The sequence below is a fragment of the Cavia porcellus genome, unplaced genomic scaffold, assembly GCF_034190915.1.
Source record: "Cavia porcellus strain 051 isolate PalLab524CR breed Dunkin Hartley unplaced genomic scaffold, mCavPor4.1 scaffold_16, whole genome shotgun sequence".
Taxonomy (NCBI): Eukaryota; Metazoa; Chordata; class Mammalia; order Rodentia; family Caviidae; genus Cavia; species Cavia porcellus.
Genome location: NW_026947499.1, coordinates 14,165,412 through 14,183,029, shown reverse-complemented (window position 1 = coordinate 14,183,029; position 17,618 = coordinate 14,165,412). Strand labels below are relative to the sequence as shown.

General features: G+C 50.6%; 1 protein-coding gene across 7 annotated transcripts in view; it reads left to right on the top strand.

Annotated features, from left to right (window-relative positions):
- Nos1 (nitric oxide synthase 1) overlaps nt 1-17,618 on the top strand; it is a 168,146-nt gene that overhangs the window by 111,675 nt on the left and 38,853 nt on the right. For all 7 annotated transcript variants that reach the window (XM_013141712.3, XM_063225728.1, XM_063225729.1 and 4 more), the window contains exons 6-13: nt 702-864; nt 1,557-1,648; nt 6,593-6,734; nt 8,778-8,917; nt 10,522-10,696; nt 13,503-13,604; nt 15,268-15,462; nt 16,027-16,112. In XM_013141712.3, the coding sequence (XP_012997166.2) occupies nt 702-864; nt 1,557-1,648; nt 6,593-6,734; nt 8,778-8,917; nt 10,522-10,696; nt 13,503-13,604; nt 15,268-15,462; nt 16,027-16,112 (1,095 nt within the window). The remainder of the gene's footprint in view (nt 1-701; nt 865-1,556; nt 1,649-6,592; nt 6,735-8,777; nt 8,918-10,521; nt 10,697-13,502; nt 13,605-15,267; nt 15,463-16,026; nt 16,113-17,618) is intronic.

The window sequence follows — 17,618 nt, the reverse complement described above, 5'->3', positions numbered from 1 at the left end:
CCTTGAATGTGATCGGGCAGCCAGGGTCCCCATTCCTATCAGGCAGATGCTCTGCTGGAGTGGAGTCCTGACTGCCCCCGGGGACCCCGTTTGTGTCTTCATCACAGCCCCCACCGTCGGTTCCTCCTGGGTACACTGCCAGGCCTTTGTGGGCATCTGAGTGCCCATGTCTGCTTCACACTCAAACCATTGTGTGTTGACATCACTTGGTGCTCTCTGTGGCTGTGGCTGTGGCTTCCTGAAATATTCTGTCCCTTCCATCAACCTCTCCTTCAGAAGACAGGGTTGTGTCATCTTTCAGGCAGTGCGTCAAATACCTGAAAGAGTCAATTTATAAAGAGGAAACACTTCGTTTTGGCTTACAGCTTTAGAGGTTTCAGTCTCTGGTTGTCGGGCTGTCTTACCTTTGGGCCCGTAGCAGCATAATACATCATTACAGGAGAATGCAACAGGAGAAGCTGCTCCCCTCATGGCAGCCAATGAGCAAAGAGATAGACAGGAAGGGGATGAATCATCCAATCCTGTTCAAGGACACACCCCCAACAACTTAACTCCCTCTCACTAAGTCCCACCTCTTAAAGGTTCCTCTACCTCCCAACACCACAACGGGATGGCCACTGAGCTTTTCACATATGGACCACTGGAGGACCCTTCCGAACTGCAACAGTGATGTTTCCATGTTCCTTCTGTCCTCACTCCAGATTTGGCTCCAAAGCCCACATGGACAGGCTGGAAGAGGTGAACAAGGAGATTGAAAGCACTAGCACCTACCAGCTCAAGGACACAGAGCTCATCTACGGGGCCAAACATGCCTGGCGGAATGCCGCCCGCTGCGTTGGCAGGATCCAGTGGTCTAAGCTGCAGGTGGGTGGTGAGGCTCCGAGGCCTGGAAGGCCCTATTGTGGGGGAGTGGGGAAAGGGGAGCAGATGGAACTTTCCAGAAGGTCCAATCCTTTTACGTATTGGCCGTAGTGACTTACCACGTCCCAGATGCTCAGATCATGGCTAAAGTCTGACTTCAGCCATGTCTGATTCCGCTGACACTGGTATCTTTTTACCTGTATTCACATCTGTTGGGAGAATTTATGCTCCCCATTTGCAGAAGACCCCGCCATTCCCTTTTGTCTGACGCCTCCTCTCTCGGTTTATTTCTGTTCTTTGCCAACCCCTGAAGAGATTAGTTTGTTTCCTCTGGTGTGATTTCATCCTACGGAACAACTTAATATTCTAAATATGTTAGTTATTAGGATGGGAGGTGTTGATCTCTGTTTGTTCTGCTTGAAACCAGCCCGTTCAAACTCCTGCCCTCACCCATCACCCCGTTTTCCCATTCACGGGCACCCCAGGCCTGCTTTTAGGGGACTTTTCTGATGGACCTTGGTTTCTAGCATAGGCTAAAGAATGTAATGAAACACAGCCTGGACCTCAGGAATGAGATGCTCATGACTCCAGGGGGCCCACGGCTGGGCTGGGCCCAGATCCTTTTAAAATGGGCAGACTGCCTGGGGTGTGGGAGGGAGGAGGAGGAGGCCTTGGACCCCACACACTTCTTCCAGGTGTTCGACGCCCGCGACTGCACCACGGCACACGGGATGTTCAATTACATCTGCAACCACATCAAGTATGCCACCAACAAAGGGAACCTCAGGTGCGCTGACCCGTGGGAGGGAGGGGGGCCGGTGTCCCCACTGCAGAGGGCTGCCTCGCTGGGAGCCTGGGTGGCACTGGGAAGGTGGGCTGGCACTCCTGTCTCACCCCTGCATCTGTTGTCTTCCGGATAAGTGGGTTCCCATGTGACTTGCAAACTACAGACATAAAGTCACATTCATCCCTATCCCCCAGGGAGAGGGTGAGAGGAAATCCTTTAGGTTCTCAGGAAGAGGAGAAGCCCAGCACAGGGGACTAGGAGAGGCTGTTACCGCCTCGTGCTCTGCTGCCTGGAGCTGCCTGCGAATCTCCTTTGGTTTTGAATCTCCTCCTGCCGGTGTGAGGTCACCTCCTTCAGGGTCCAGCAAGCCAAGTCACACCTTGGACACCTTGTGTCAATACAAGGACAAAAATACGCTCTGGGAGACTGAGGCAGGAAGATCACAAATTTGAGCCCAGCCTTGGCAGCTCAGCGACTCAGTGAGGCCCTGACTCTTAAAAATTAAAAAGGCTGAGGACATAATACTAAGTGTGCGTGCGCGCAAACACACACACACACACACACACACACACACAGAGGCGTGGTATGGGCTGTGGCCGTCACGCTGCCTGGCCTTGCAGGAGCAGCTGGGATGCCTTGAACAGCTGGCTGCCCCGTGTCAGCTTTGGTCACTCACTGCTGCCCCTGGGTCTGCTCTCAGCCACAGAGGCCCGGCCCCATCTTTAGAACACACACACCCTCCCCACGTCACTACCTTGAGCTTATCCTGAAGCAGCTTGTGTGCACTAAGATGGGCTCTCCTGGAGAATGTTTGCCAGTTGTCTGATCCACCAGGAGGGATCGTGTTTAGGTCTCTCTCCCAAGCAATCTCAGCTGCAATATCAAAGAACCTTCCCTATATCTGGCCATTCATGGAGGTCCTTGTCACAATGAACCATCGAGGAGATTTTTTTTCCAATCACTGTAATTAAATGCCTGAGAAAATGAATTTAAAGGAGAGGTTTGTTTTGACTCATGGTTTCGGAGGCTTCAGTCCATGGGCAGCGAGTTGCAAGGCAAAAACGGCATGGCACCAGGGCGTGGTGGAGGGAAGCTGCTCACCTCATGGCAGCCGGGAACCAGAGAGCAAGAGGAAAGCCAGAGAGGAAGGGACAGGGACCAGATACAGGACAGTCCCTAAGTCAAGTCTGTCCTCAGGGTCCATTGCCTCTTACCTGCGCACTGGGCTATGAACTCACGGGTGTATTAGCTCGTTGTGAGGTGAGCTTCCCTGTGATCCAGTCACCTCTGTGGGCCCTGCTCTGAAAGATTCTGTGTGAGGCTCAAGCCCACACTGCATGAGTCTTTGGGGGATGCTTCATATTCCAACCTTGGCAGGGCCAGTGGGTTATCCTGGTGATTTTCAGACGGTACTAGGAGATGATACAAAGGTGTCACCTCAAACCTCACAGTGCCTGTCCCCTTTTTTTCAAATATCAACTAGGGAATTTTCATGAGATCTATAACAAAAATCTTCATCTGACCTTTATATTAAAGCTTTAACTTTATGTCTGGAAATGATGAGCATAGAGAACGTATACCAAGTATAAGAGTAGTTTTTGCAGAAGAGAGGAAGGACAGCCAAAGGGAAGAGAGAGAGGATCACATAATGTCAACAGCACAGTGCGCTCCACCTGCCTTCAGGGAGACTGCGCTTTGGGGAGCCGGGAGGCGTGAGACGTGGCACATTCAGGGTCTTCCATTGGCCCTGGTCCCCACATATGGTGTAAGCCTCCCAGCCCACGCACTGTACGTGATTCTGCTGTTCCTAAACACACTTCTAAAATATATGTGCACATTACACAAACAAGCGTTATCTGCTGCTCAACCAAAGACACAGCACTGTGTCTTAAAGCCAGAAAGCAAACCTTTGACTCAGTATGTGTTCACTTTCAACATGGTGCTGTCTTTTGCATTATATATATATATAATAAAATATATAAATGTAAAATATATAATGTATATTTGCATATATAATATAATATATAATATTTGCATATATAATATATCTATTTCTTTGTTTGCAACACTCGGGAGTGAACCCAGTGCTGTCACACTAAACTGCATTCACAGCTCTTTTTATTTTACTTTATTTATTTTTATTTTGACGCAGTGTCTTACTAAATCACCAAATTGCCCTGGCTGGGCACAAATTTGCAATCCTCCCTACCTCAGCCTCCCAGAGTACTGAGATCTTTAAAAATATTTTATTGTATTTTATTTTGGTTTTCTGAGACAAGCTCTCACTATATAGCCCAGGCTGGCCTCCAACTCTTGGCAATTCTCCTGCCTCAGCCTCCCGAGTGCTGGGATTGCATGCATGCACCACTGTGTCGGAATCACTAAGAGATTTTTAAGCACATCTTTGACATTGTGATGTTCACCGTAAGCCCTGGCTCTACACTCACCCGCATGTGTGACACTCCAACCCTGCAGGATTAAATACTGTGTTCTCTTGTATACAAGATAAGACCGTAAAACTGCACTCAGAAAGACAGCCTGGGCCAGGAGTACAGCTCATCAGCACAGCACCTGCCTGGCAAGTGCCAGGTCATGAGTTTGACTCCAGGCACCACCACCAACAACAAAAGGCAGCCGTATGAAATCAGTGAGACGCTGAGGACATGCTGTATGCAGAAAGGGGATTAAATCAAATGTGGTGTTTGACAGCAGGGAAGGGACAGCGAGGGATTCCTGCAGGGATTCCCGTGTGTGGTAGAAGATCTGGGCTGTGGTTAGATTCAAGATGCGCTGAGACAAAAAGCCAGGACGGTGGCTCCCAGAGCCTGCGATTCAGTCCCTGGTGGGACAAAGGACTTCAGGTGGCGGGAGTACCTGGCGTGAGGCAGATGACCTTGCCGCATCTGGTGAAGTTAGTCTCCTTTGTTTCTTTCTTTCTTTTTTTTTTTCAATCTTTACCCAATGCCAAGGAGAAAGGCAAAGGTAAGGGCGCTAAGATATTGTGCACATTCCTAACCCTTGCTACCGTGTCCCTTTCATCAGACACTGAGGGCTTCTGTGGCGAGAATCCCAGCATCTGCACACAGGGATACCTTCAGCCCCTCTTCCTGTGCTGCTTGTATCCTATGAATGCTTTCCCTTGCCAGATTGTTCTGGCTAAACTTTCAGGAAATTCTACAGGAGTGGACAGGAGTGGTGACGGTGGACATCTTAGTCCAGGTTCAGATTTTAAAGGGAACCCTTTCAGGGTTTCCTCATTCAGTGTGATGCTGTCTTGTGCATGTCACGCGTGACTTTTATCGCTTTAAGGTAAAGTCCTTTTATACCTCTTTTCAGTAGGTGGTTGTTTTTGTTTTTTAATCATGAAGAGGTGTTGGATTTTGTCCTGGTGTTGGATTTTGTTGGATTTTGCACTGGGTTCACTCCCGAGTGTTGCAAACAAAGAAATAGATATATTATATATGCAAATATACATTATATATTTTACATTTATATATTTTATTATATATATATAATGCAAAAGACAGCACCATGTTGAAAGTGAACACAGACTGAGTCAAAGGTTTGCTTTCTGGCTTTAAGACACAGTGCTGTGTCTTTGGTTGAGCAGCAGATAACGCTTGTTTGTGTAATGTGCACATATATTTTAGAAGTGTGTTTAGGAACAGCAGAATCACGTACAGTGCGTGGAAAGGCTTTTTCAGCATCTATTGAGATACTCCTGGGATTTTTTTCCTTTGATGTTATGCATGTGGTGTATTGCTTTAAAATACGTAAATTAATAGATTGAGAGTTAAAGAGAGAGGATAGGAAATTGGGAGGCAGACTTCTGGAGATGAGGACAGGTTCCAGCAGGAGGTAATAGGATTGGGAATGATTCACATACGTGAAATGCATGTACTGACTTCCCAAAATAAAGCCCATCATGAAATATTAACATGCAGCAATGAAATTATTAGAGAGGGGGAGAAAAAGAGACCAGGCCAGCTGGGGACTTGCCCTGCAACAAGCTTCAAGCCATTTAACTGAAGAATCAGTTGCACGGTTCCTTCTGTAGGCAGGTGAGGCAAGCGGCTGCCAGCCCACAATTTTCTCCTCGATAAATGTGACTGTGAATGCAAGCTGATTCCTTTTTCATCAGAAGTCTGTAGACTGTGATACGGTACACGGGGTGGGGAGTCAGGTGAGAATGTTACTGAGCCAGGCCCATTTTGCCCACCGTGGAGTATGCTAGTCACCGAACTGAGTTTTGCAAAAGAAAAAGTGTCTATTTGAGAGGCAGCCAGCCTTGGAGACAGGAGAGTAGGTCTCTGGCTCCCCAAGGATAAAGCCTGGGGTGTCACGGACTGAGGCTGGGGAGAGATGGTTGGAGGTTAACTAAGAGCAAGTGGTGCAGGCTGTCTAGAGGATTTGTCCGGAGTGTCAAGTGAATGCAGATAGTGGGAAAAAGACTGGATCTGGGAACACATAGCATGCTGTTAAAAGGACCCATGCCTGGGCGTGGTGGTGCGCATCTATAATCCTAGCACTTCGGAGGCTGAGGCGGGAGTGGTGCCATGAGTTCAAGAAGACCTGAGCTGCATCATGAGACCGTGTCTCACAAAACAAGTAAAGGTGGGGGTTAGGGCAGTGGTCCCCAGGAGTCCACCAGCTGCTAGAGAACTCCCTGGAAGGCTGGCTCCTGTCAATATTGTCACACAGTGCCCGGCCCAGAAGCCCCCTCCTCCTTCTGGTAGGCTGCCACAGGCCCTCTCCACCCTCGAACAGACCAGGGACCCCAGGGCAGGAGCAGCTGTGCACACTCTTGACAGCTGCTCGCTTGGCACAGATGTGCCCCATCCTGAGCCCCACGCAGCCGCTGGCACGGGCAGCACCTCTTCTGGTATTTGTCCTCCAAGTACAAAGTCTCCTGTTGATACCTGGTGTCCCGTGTGTCCCCTGCAGGTCAGCCATCACCATATTTCCCCAGAGGACAGATGGCAAGCACGACTTCCGAGTCTGGAACGCCCAGCTCATCCGCTATGCCGGCTACAAGCAGCCCGACGGCTCCACCCTGGGAGACCCTGCGAATGTGGCGTTCACAGAGGTGCGAGCTTGCGAGTGTCACCCACCCCACCCCACCTGGGCTCTCAGGTTCCCAAGCCCTTTATCTACATACTAGCATGTACCATTACTCTCCCAGGGAGAGCAGCTAGCAGGTAGCAGGCGACCCTTGCCCAGATCTGCACCTCCATTGGGCTGCCCAGTCCCTTCTGGATCTTTTCTCGATGGGCATTTGGTCATTTTCATGCTGGGACCCCGCCCAACCCTCAGGACAGAAACTGTTGTCTCATTTCTTTTTGTTGCCCCATTTTATAGTTGGGTAGACTGAGTCTCACCAATGCCAAGTGAAGTACACACCACTCTTGCTGGTAGCTGTGTCCATTCCTAACAGCCACCAGGAAAGTTTGCACCACCATCCCCCTTCCCATTCCTTCCAGGTGGTCACATCAACAGGTGACACAGGCGAGGCCTGGGACTGTGCCCAAGGGGACACCACAGGCAGACCCCACGCTGGTGCCACCCTTCATCTGTCACTCAACCAAGCTGTTCCTTTTCCTCTCCTCAAACCCCCTCCAACCCACCGTCCCCTCCTCCAGGAAGGGGCTCACAAGGGGCCCAGGGCCCTCCGCCCGGCCCCCTCGCTGCGGACTTCACCTGCGGGTGGTTGTTCTTCCCAGGGAAATGTGATTATCCGGGAGGAGGGGGCTGTAACCAGGGCAACCAGGAGTCGCACCTGTGCAGTGTGAGACTCGGCCAAACTCACTGGCCCACTTGGCAGAGCGCTGACGGTGTACTTGGCCGACCTTGCTTGCGGTAGCAGCACATAAACACCACAGCCTCCTGCATTCGGGACCAGGACACGCTCTCCGGAGGCCAGGACCCAGCACGCTAGCTCTGCACGCACAATCATCCCAACCCTGCCGCGGGATTACACCTCAGAAACCCTGTAATCCTGGCCGTCCAGTGGGCAGCCCCTGCGGTCGGTGACTGCCCAGCAGTTCGAATGTAGCCGGTTCAGCCAGGCGTGCTAGTACGTAATTCTGCCTAATTGTAATTCTGGGAGGCTGAGGCAGGAGGAGTGCAAGTTGGAGCCCAGGCTGGGTGAACCAGCAACTTACCAAGACCTGCCCCTGTCTCAAAATTAGAAGAAAATAAAACATAAAGAGCTGCAAATGTAGCTCGCTGTGAAGTCCTTGAGTTTAACCTCCAGTACCAAAAAAAAAAAAAAAAACGCCAGTTCAAAAAAATATTTTTCTGATGCCAGGGATTGAACTCAGGACCTTGCACTTGCCAGGCAAGTGCTTATGTCGTTGAGCTGAATCCCCGGCCCACTAATTCAAATTTCCATGAAGATACATACTAGCTCGCCAAAACTAACAACAAAAAGACAGTGGAAAGTAGCACATGTTTCAGTCTTGTATCAAAATGATAATACAGCTATAGTAGATCAATATATCAGTCAATTAATATGCTTACCAGACTGATAAGTCAAAACATTAACTATATTATTTGGACATATTCACATTAATAATATATCAGTAATGAATTAATATTAATATTTAGTGATTTTCAAAATGTTATATACTAAACATTTGATATAGACTAAATATTTAATCACCTAATATATGGTTAGAATATATGGATAGTAATACCTCAATACATGAGTAATAAACAAATGCTTACATGGGATATATTGTTGAATTTTAAATTCATTATTCAAAATAAATCGCCGGATGTGGTGGCGCACACCTGTAATGCCAGCACTCTGGAGGCTGAGGCAGGAAGATCGGGAGTTTAAGATCAGCCTGGATACATAGCAAGACCCTAAATCAAAACAAACAACAAGAAAGGAATACGTTAGTAACATTATTTTAATTCATGGCTTTCCCCCCTTTCCCTTAACGTAGCCGCTAGGAATCGTTCCTTCTGTGGCTCTCACTAGTATATTCCGTGGACAGCCGCCCTCCACACTGGGGAGAGTTAGACCCGCCCGGCCTGGTCCTCGGGAATCCCCTCCCCCACCTCACCCCAACGCTGTGGCATTCGGAGGGTCCCGGATGTGACACCTCCGGGGGTCTCTCTGCAGATCTGCATCCAGCAGGGCTGGAAACCCCCGAGGGGCCGCTTCGATGTCCTGCCGCTGCTGCTGCAGGCCAACGGCAACGACCCCGAGCTCTTCCAGATCCCGCCCGAGCTGGTGTTGGAAGTGCCCATCAGGCACCCCAAGTAAGAGGGGCCCTGCGGGGAGGGCCCCCCCAAGCCCTCTCTGTCCAGCGCCCTACCCCTGGCTCTCTCTGCAGCCACACCCAGGCTGCCAGCGGGTATCCTTGGTTTGTAGCCTCCCTGGGAGAGTTGGGGGACAGAGTGGGCTCCTTCTCCTGGCACCCTGGCACCCTGGCACCCTCCTCTTTCTGAATCAGATTCTCCTTCTCCCCCGGAAAGCTATCGATCACCCATGACCGGCCCTTTGCCCAGCCCTGGGGCCTGAAGAGCAGAGCCACCCCCTGTCCCAGGGTGGTGCAAACCTGCAGTAGAGAAATCCACTTAGCACCCTGCTGACCGGGGTGGATGGCGCCAAGGGCATCTGGCTCTGGGCAGGGACTGTGGAGGCAGAGTCCAGCAGCGCAGGCAGCCTTGTCCCTTGGAGCGGAGGAAACCCACAGCCAGGCTCTAGACTCAGGCATGAGGTGGAGAAAATCGCTAAAAACTCAAAAAATAGGATCAACAGTATGTAAACGCGGTGTATTTTTTTAAGTCAATGTTAGTTTTTTTAAGAAATCCGTGGTAAAGAAAGAAATCCGTGTTGAGCTCTCTGGAAACATTATAAACTGCAAAATCCAGCTCACAACTGAGACCAGCAGGAGAGGCCCCAAGTGCATCACCCAGGGAGGGCAGGGCCCGGGCTGTCTATGCTTTTGTTATTTTGTTTATCATATCTGTATCCATGGTATTCATTTGCCTTCTTTTTTTAAATTGCACTAATTCAAAATATTCCATGAATACGCAGTACTTTCGATCTGGATTATGGAGCCTGTCTGGTCTGCCTTAAACTTTGTGCACAGACTGGCATCTCACGTCCCACGCTTTCTCCCGAGCCCTGGATGGGAAGCGGTGACCTGACACCCCTCAGGCCGCCCCGTATCTAGAAGCGCAGCCTGTCTTCTTGTTGAAACTTGACCTTCATACATTCATTCATTTTTTTGGCTCAATCAACAGTTTATCGTCTCCACCCCCTGTGCTAACTTTTGACTTGGTCCTTGGCTATGTGGTTTTCCTGTCTCCAAAAGAAGAAGCTCATATATATACTGTACAGTGGCTCAATAATTAATCCCAGTAAAGCGTTACAGAGGAAATTTCCTGGCGTTTAGAAGCAGAAAGTCACCTGGACCCAGTGACACACCAGGGAGACTTTTCCAGAGTGAGCAGCATTTTAACTAAGAGTTAAGTGTAGATAAGAGATGGAAACACGCAGGGGAAAGGATAAGACCCCAGGAAGGAGGAACTGCCTATGTAAAGGCCCTGGGGCAGAGAGAAATTCTATGGGCTGCAGAGGAGTGAGGTCTGCACACTTTCTCCAGACTCACTCTTGGGTAGGTTTGATAGACCAGCAGCAGCCTTGGGCAGTGGTTCCAAACCCTGGATGTCCACCTGAATCTCAGAGGGACCCTGTGTTGCAAATGCATATTCTCAGGCCCCAGCCTTGCACAGAATCCAGTCCAGACATAGACCCAGTCCGTCCCCCATATCAGCCACCCCAGAGAAAGGATGTCACCTCTTTCCTCATTGGTGCACCTTGCCCCGTGCTGAGCTGGGCTGCCTGACTCCCCCAGGTTTGACTGGTTCAAAGACCTGGGCCTGAAGTGGTACGGCCTCCCCGCCGTGTCCAATATGCTGCTGGAGATCGGCGGCCTGGAGTTCAGCGCCTGTCCCTTCAGTGGCTGGTACATGGGCACAGAGATCGGTGTCCGAGACTACTGTGACAGCTCGCGCTACAACATCCTGGAGGTAAGGTCCCCTGGGGTCCCCACAGAGACACACAGAAGGCAGAGGATGCCGGCTCGCCACCCAGCTTTGCAGTCTGGACACTCCCTAGTACTGCACAAAATAAAATAAAATAAAACAGAATGAAATAAAATCCACAGATGCCCACATCCTTTATATAAAAAGCACCATGTTTGCACATAACCAAAGCACACCCTCTTGTGTATTTTTTTTTCTGCTGTATACTTTAAGTCAAATACAAGGTAAATGCTGTGTACTTAGTAGTCACACTCTACAGGGTAGGGAATGATGCACAGACAGCAAGAAATGTCTGTATGTGGTCAGTACAGATGCAGTTTGTTTTCAAATGTTTTCCACCCAAGATAGTTTGAATCTGTGGGTGTGTAGCCTAAAGAGAGGAGGGGCTGCCGGTTGATACCGTTGTTCGGTGCATGTTTATTTGTTTGTTTATTTTGGCACTGATCTCTTTCATTCAAGATAACATCTGTGCCATTCGCCCAAGTTATAGCTCCTCGGTCATTCAGAGCCCGCATGTCACCTTCTCATTTCATTCTTGATGTAACAGTAATCCCATTTTACAATTGAAGAAACTGAGGCTTTTGGAGGGATCAAGTGACCAGAGCTCAAGGTCATGTGACATTTCTCCCCAGCTAAGCATTCTTGTGTTCTAGAGTTCCAGGACAGAGCTTCCTGAAGCTCAGCTTTGGGGAAAGTATCAGAATTGCTATATTTTGCTTTGATTTAAAGTTTTGGGTTTTGGAGACAGGATCTCACTATGTATCCCAGGCTGACTTTGAATTTGTAATCCTCCTGCCTCAGCCTCCCACGTGCTGTGATTGCAAGAGTGTACCACCAAGCCATGTTTAGGATTGCTTTGTTTTTGCCAGCAAATGTCCACAGCCAGATCTGTTGCTGTTGGCTTTGTTTTAAAAGAGAACACAGAGAAACAGAGAAGTTAAGTGCTGGACCTCTGTCACATAATAATTAAGATGCAGAGACAAGATTAGCACTCAGGACCAAGCATTAGGTTTATGTTATTAAAATCCACCAGTGTTACCCTGGAAGACAGAGAGCAGGGTTCCTCCGCCTTGCCAAACCTTGGGGTTACCTTGGGAGCTTGAGGCTGCCCGGCTTCCACCCTCCAGGATTCAGATGGTATCAGTCTGGGGTGGGGTCTAGCTACCAGCAGTTTTCAAAGCTCCACAGAAGGTTCTGCTGAGCAGCTGCCAACCCACACTAACTTCTGGCGGAACGGAGAAGATAACTAAGCAGTTTCCATTGATGGCACTCAAGTTGCATTTGGGGCTTTTAAGTCATACATTGTTTTCTGCAAAATAATGCTACAGAATAGTGCTAACTGCAAGGCTGGCTGCACACACCTCACTCTCACCCCTGACTCGGGTTCTGTAGGAGCTTACTCGAAGCAGCATCCGAGTGTCACTTCCTGCAAATGCCTCCCGGACGGGGCCAGATCCCGCAGGCGTGGCCTCCCAGGCGACTTAGGCAGTTTCTCTCAGCTGTCTGTGCACGTTCCTGTGCGAAGTCCCTGGCTAACTTCAGTGAGCCTCTCCGAGTCCAGCCTTTGTATACAGACAGTGAGTGACCACGGGGGCCAGAAAGCAGTTTCCCCAAACCTGAGAGAAAGGCTGCATTCCAGCCCTGTAATGAGACCTGGGTCCCCTTGTGCCTAGCACTGGGAAAAGTCAGGCTTTCATGAAGGAAGGTGTTCCTGGGCGACAGATTCTTCACGACATGAGTGGTTTCCCGTTCATTCGTTCTGCCAGAGGTGTCAGCTGGGAAGGAGGCAGCTCTCGGTCTTGGATGGGAGGCACCCCGTGGCTTCCCTTCTAAGGCCCACAGGCTCCAGGAACCTGGGACAAATTCAGGTACCTTGCTGGGCCTTGGTTTCCCCAGTCGTCAAATGGAGTCCAGCAGGTGTTCCTGGGTGAACTCAAAGCCCACGGTTTAAAGCAGTGGTGGTGACCCTGTGGCACGCATGCCACGGCAGGCTGTTTGTATCAACTGAAATCTCTATGAGGCTCGCCATCACTGGTCTAGAGTCTAAGCAATTACAACTCAAGAAGGGAAAACAGAACAAACCCAAGGGAGCTTTTCCTATTGGGAAGCAAACAATGTTACTCTCAGACTTACGTCTCTGCTTAAAACACTTTAAGCACCCTGCACAGGTAATAAAATCCTGCCTCTCTGACACACTCTTTAAGGTCCTACATCATCCAAGCTTTTCTCCTGCCAACATCCAATTGCTCGCCACCTTCCAAGCACACTGACCTTTCTGTTTCTCAAATGGCCCGAGCCAGACCCACCTCAGGGCCTTTGCACTTGCTGTTCTGTCTGCCTCCAATATCTCCCTCCTCACATCTGCAAGTGTCTTACTTCTTCTCATCTTTTCATTTAGGCCTCACCTTGTGTCCGGTCTCCACAGAGAGCTTGCCCTGGCAACTCTTGCTAAAGCTACACAGTCCACCCACCCATGTTCCTCTTCCTCCCATTTCCTTGTCTTCCTTGCCTCCGAGGAGTTAGCACTTCTCTCTCTCTCTCTCTGTCTGTCTCTCTCTCTCTCCCATTAAAAAGTAAACTTAACAATTAAAGAGCCAGCAGCCAAGTTTTAGTTTCCTGCTGCGTGGAGGTTTTCAGTTAAAAAGAATTCTTTTGAGCAAGCTATCGATCCCTTCAGCCCATGAGTGAGCTGATCAGGTAGCTGAGAAATCCCTAATGACACCAGCCCTGTCCCTCTCTAGTGTGCAGCCCCAAGCTGGCCGGCCCACAAGTCTGTTTCCTTCACTTGCAGGAAGTAGCCAAGAAGATGAACTTGGACATGAGGAAGACGTCCTCGCTGTGGAAGGACCAGGCGCTGGTGGAGATCAATATCGCCGTCCTCTACAGCTTCCAGGTAGGTAGCGCCTGAGTGCCCCCCAGGCCCAGACCCAGAGGGGAGCAGGCGTCCTCCAGAGCGCCAGGAGAGCCAGCTACCAGGAACGACCTGCAGGGGGCGTCTGTCCCCCAGCGTGGCTGCTTCCCGCCCACTCGCGCTCCTGTTTTCTGGGCATCATTTAGTGAAAGACAAAAAGGCGATGGGGGATGTGACGTGTTGCTTTTGATTCTTTAGAATTGGGATGACAGGTGTCGTCTGTGTCTTGTCATCTCAGGGATCAAACTCTCAAACTGTCACATAAAGAAATAAGGACGCATCCTCATTATCCGAGCCACAGAGGCCCCTGACAAGTGGCATTATGATGGGCTTGCCAGGAAAATCATCATTGAAGCCCATGACACTTTTGAGAGCACAAGGAGACACCGTTCATGATGCCAGGACAACAGACATCAACCAGGATTCTCTGGTTTTTGCGAAGCAGGGACCTACAGAATAGAGATCGCTGTCATAGATGCTACTCTGTCCTTGGAGTGGCAGTGCCCCGTGCGGGCAGCTAGGACCCACAGGTGTTCTGAGGCACACAGACAGTCGGATAAGCAGGTCCCAAGCAGACCAGGGAGGGGTAGCGGGTGAAACCACAGGAGAAACCCCTTTTCCTCGTCACTGAGGCCAAGGCCTGACTCCTACAACTTAAAGGAGGGTGGGTTTATTTTGATACAGTTTGTAGAGGTTTCAGGCTATAGTTGATTGGCTCCAAGGCAGGACAGCCTGGCAGAGGGATGGCAAACAGGAAGTGGAGATGGAGGGAGGGGCTGGGCCCCCTCCAGGCCACGCCCCAACCGGAAGAGGGCCCCACCTCTCCCACCTGACCCCGCCTCCTAACAAGAAGCTGTAATCCAGTCACCTACCAAAGCCCCACCCAAGGGTGCATGAGAGCTCAGTGGGGCAGCTAGATCTAAACAGGATTGTTCCATATCAGGGAGAGAAGTTGGGAGGCTGAGGCAAGAGGATCACAAGTGTGAGCCTGGGCAGAATAAAGAGGCTGGGGCTGTAATTCAGTATGAAGGTCCTGGTTCAATCTCAGGGCCAAACAAAGAAAGAGGGAAAGAGAGGGAAGGGGATGCATAAGAAGTGGGTAAGGCTTTTGTGGGGAGAGACAACAAGTGAATTCAAACTCTGCCACCCGAGCACACCCCAGACCTTCCATCCACCACTTTGGTGGTTTTTACTGGTTTTCTTTTTAATCAATTCAGCTTTATGCTTTAAAACTTTGCTACAAGGATTTTATGTCACCATTACAAAGGAAGATTCCCTATCTCTGCCCCTAAATAAAAAGTAATTGTAATGCTAAAGAAATATACAAACAAACACAAGGAAAACAGAACCAAGTTGTTTGAGCCAAGCTCATTGGCCTGTGGGTTCCTCCCAGCTATAAAGTGGGGTTCAGGGGAGGAAGGGAGACGGGCAGGACTATGAGAAAGATGTCAGGGACACATTGGCACCCCCAGAGGTCTCTCCGGGGAGAGTCAGGAAGACTGAACGGGAAATGTGAACGGACCCCTGTCCTGCTTAATTCTTCACGGAATCATCACCGGGATTCCGCACCTTTGAGAGAGGAGCCTACTGGGGAAATACCCCGCTTCTCTGACCTCCCCACTCCTCATCCCCTCTCCTCTCACAGAGCGACAAAGTGACCATCGTTGACCATCACTCTGCCACCGAGTCCTTCATCAAGCACATGGAGAACGAATACCGCTGTCGTGGTGGCTGCCCGGCCGACTGGGTGTGGATTGTGCCCCCCATGTCTGGCAGTATCACCCCCGTCTTCCACCAGGAGATGCTCAACTATCGGCTCACGCCCTGCTTTGAGTACCAGGTCTGGCTGCCCCGCCTGTGGCCTACCAGGTCGTCTGCATGCGGTGTGTGTGTGATGCTCAGAGCGCATCTCAGCTCAGGCCAACGCTGTGGACACACAGGTGCCCATTTGCCTGCTGTGACCTGTGGCTCCTGCACTGTGTGGCACAGGTTGAGCTGAAGGAGCCGTGCACACAGAATGAGAGGGCAAGGAGAGACTTTGATGCCCTGACATGGTAGCGCACTCCCAGAGTGTTGTCCCAGCACTCTGGGAGGCTGAGGCAGGAGGATTATATATTTGAGCCCAATCTGGGCAATGTAGAGGCTTGCTGAGACCCTGTCGCAAAATAAAAAAAGGCTGGGGTATAGTTCAGTGCAAAGGCCCTGGGTTCAATCTGCAGTACCACAGGAGGAGGAACAGGGTTCGTTTGGGAGGGATCAAAGGCTGAGCAGAAGGACGGAAGGCTGATGCGAGAAGGTTCCCATGGCTACCGTATCTGAGGCTTGGGCAGCCAGGGAGTCCGGGCGTCTCCGAGAGCAGCCACACCCTTGCAGCAGTGACCAGATCCCGTTCTTCTCTTCCCAGCCCGATCCTTGGAACACCCACGTCTGGAAAGGAACCAATGGGACCCCCACCAAGCGACGAGCCATCGGCTTCAAGAAGCTGGCAGAGTGAGTGTCCTGCAGGGGCTGGGGGTGCCCACAATTCACAGAGCCCCAGAAAAGGGGGCCGGGCAGAGGCTGTGCCCTCTGACCTCTTCACGACAACCCCGTGCACCGTCTTTGCCTGAGCAGGACAAGAATGTTTCTGTAGCTGCTCTCAGGGTTACTTCCGGACCCCAGTCTCCCCCATGCTTGTCCTGAAGGCAACAGTGTGTTGGGGAGCCGGCTCCCCTGGAACAGCCACAGTGACACCTTGCTTTGTAATGTGCACCCATTTCTGTGGTGTAAGCATTCCCACTGAGGCCAATTTCAGCGGGAAGTCATGAGCCCAGAAGTAGAAAGAAACCTGCCCCCCACCCCTGCCCTGCATGGGTGCACACACAAGCGTATGCACACATGCACGCACACACACACACACACACACACTCGGCCTAGGGAGCGCTCAACTCTGATTATACGCACTCACTTGTCTACACCAGCAAATGAGTACCAAGTGTCCTCTCTATGCTGGGCACCATGCTGGGCTCCAAGGGAAACATGGTCTCTGCTCACACAAGCTCACAACCATCCTGCCAAAGACTCACTCAAATACAGTAAACCCCGCAGCTGCAGTGGGTACCTGAGAGCAGCTACACTCTCGAGGTCAGGTAGTCAGGGTGGGCGCCCCTGAGGAGGTGACAGCTGATCTGAAGAACCAGATGATAAGGTTTTGCTGAGCACAGAGAGCCGTGGATGGAGGGGGAAGAGCCCTGGAGACCCTGAAGGGTCTCGCAGGTCCTGGCCCCGTGAACACAGCCCCTGGGCGCTTTCTCCACCCTCCAATCACATTGGCAGCACCATGTCCTAAGCAGGAGATCCCGAACGTTCTGAGCAGAGACAACCTCTGGCTTTCGTTCAGCTCCCCCATCTCCAGGAAAAGGGGAGGATTCATCTAAAGCCTTAATTGCACTATTAGGTTGGGGGTGGGAACAATAGAGTTAATTATAGATGCCGATTTATGCTCGGATCCTGCCAGGAGCCTCCAGGCACCTTTTATCCTGTTCAGTTCCCCCTGGCTGAGCTCTCCCTGCCGCGTGGGTGGTTTGCCTAATTCTCAGAAATGATAAATTTACCACCAAGAAGCCCCAGGTGGGAGATAATTAGCCATTTGTCTACACAGAGATTCCTAGTAAGAATAGGAGGGACTGCCCGGAGTGGAGCCCAGGTATTCCCTGCATCGCTGTCAGCAGAGAACGAAAGGTTTGGGGTTCTCTGCTTAGCTGGCAAGAGGTAACACTTGACGTTTAACCTGCTCAGGGCTTAGATAGTAGTGTCTCTTTAAAAGTCCTAATTTCTTCTGCTAGATTTTAATTTAGTATCTATTAGGTGCCAGATCTGTGGAAGACCTGGGATGTGTGTTGCTCAGTAACATAACTGGGGCCATTCCTCTGAGGTTCTATAAATCTCCAAAATCCCGCTCACTGGATGCCTAGTGAGAGCCTACTGATTTGTGTCTCTGTCTCAGCCGCACACGCA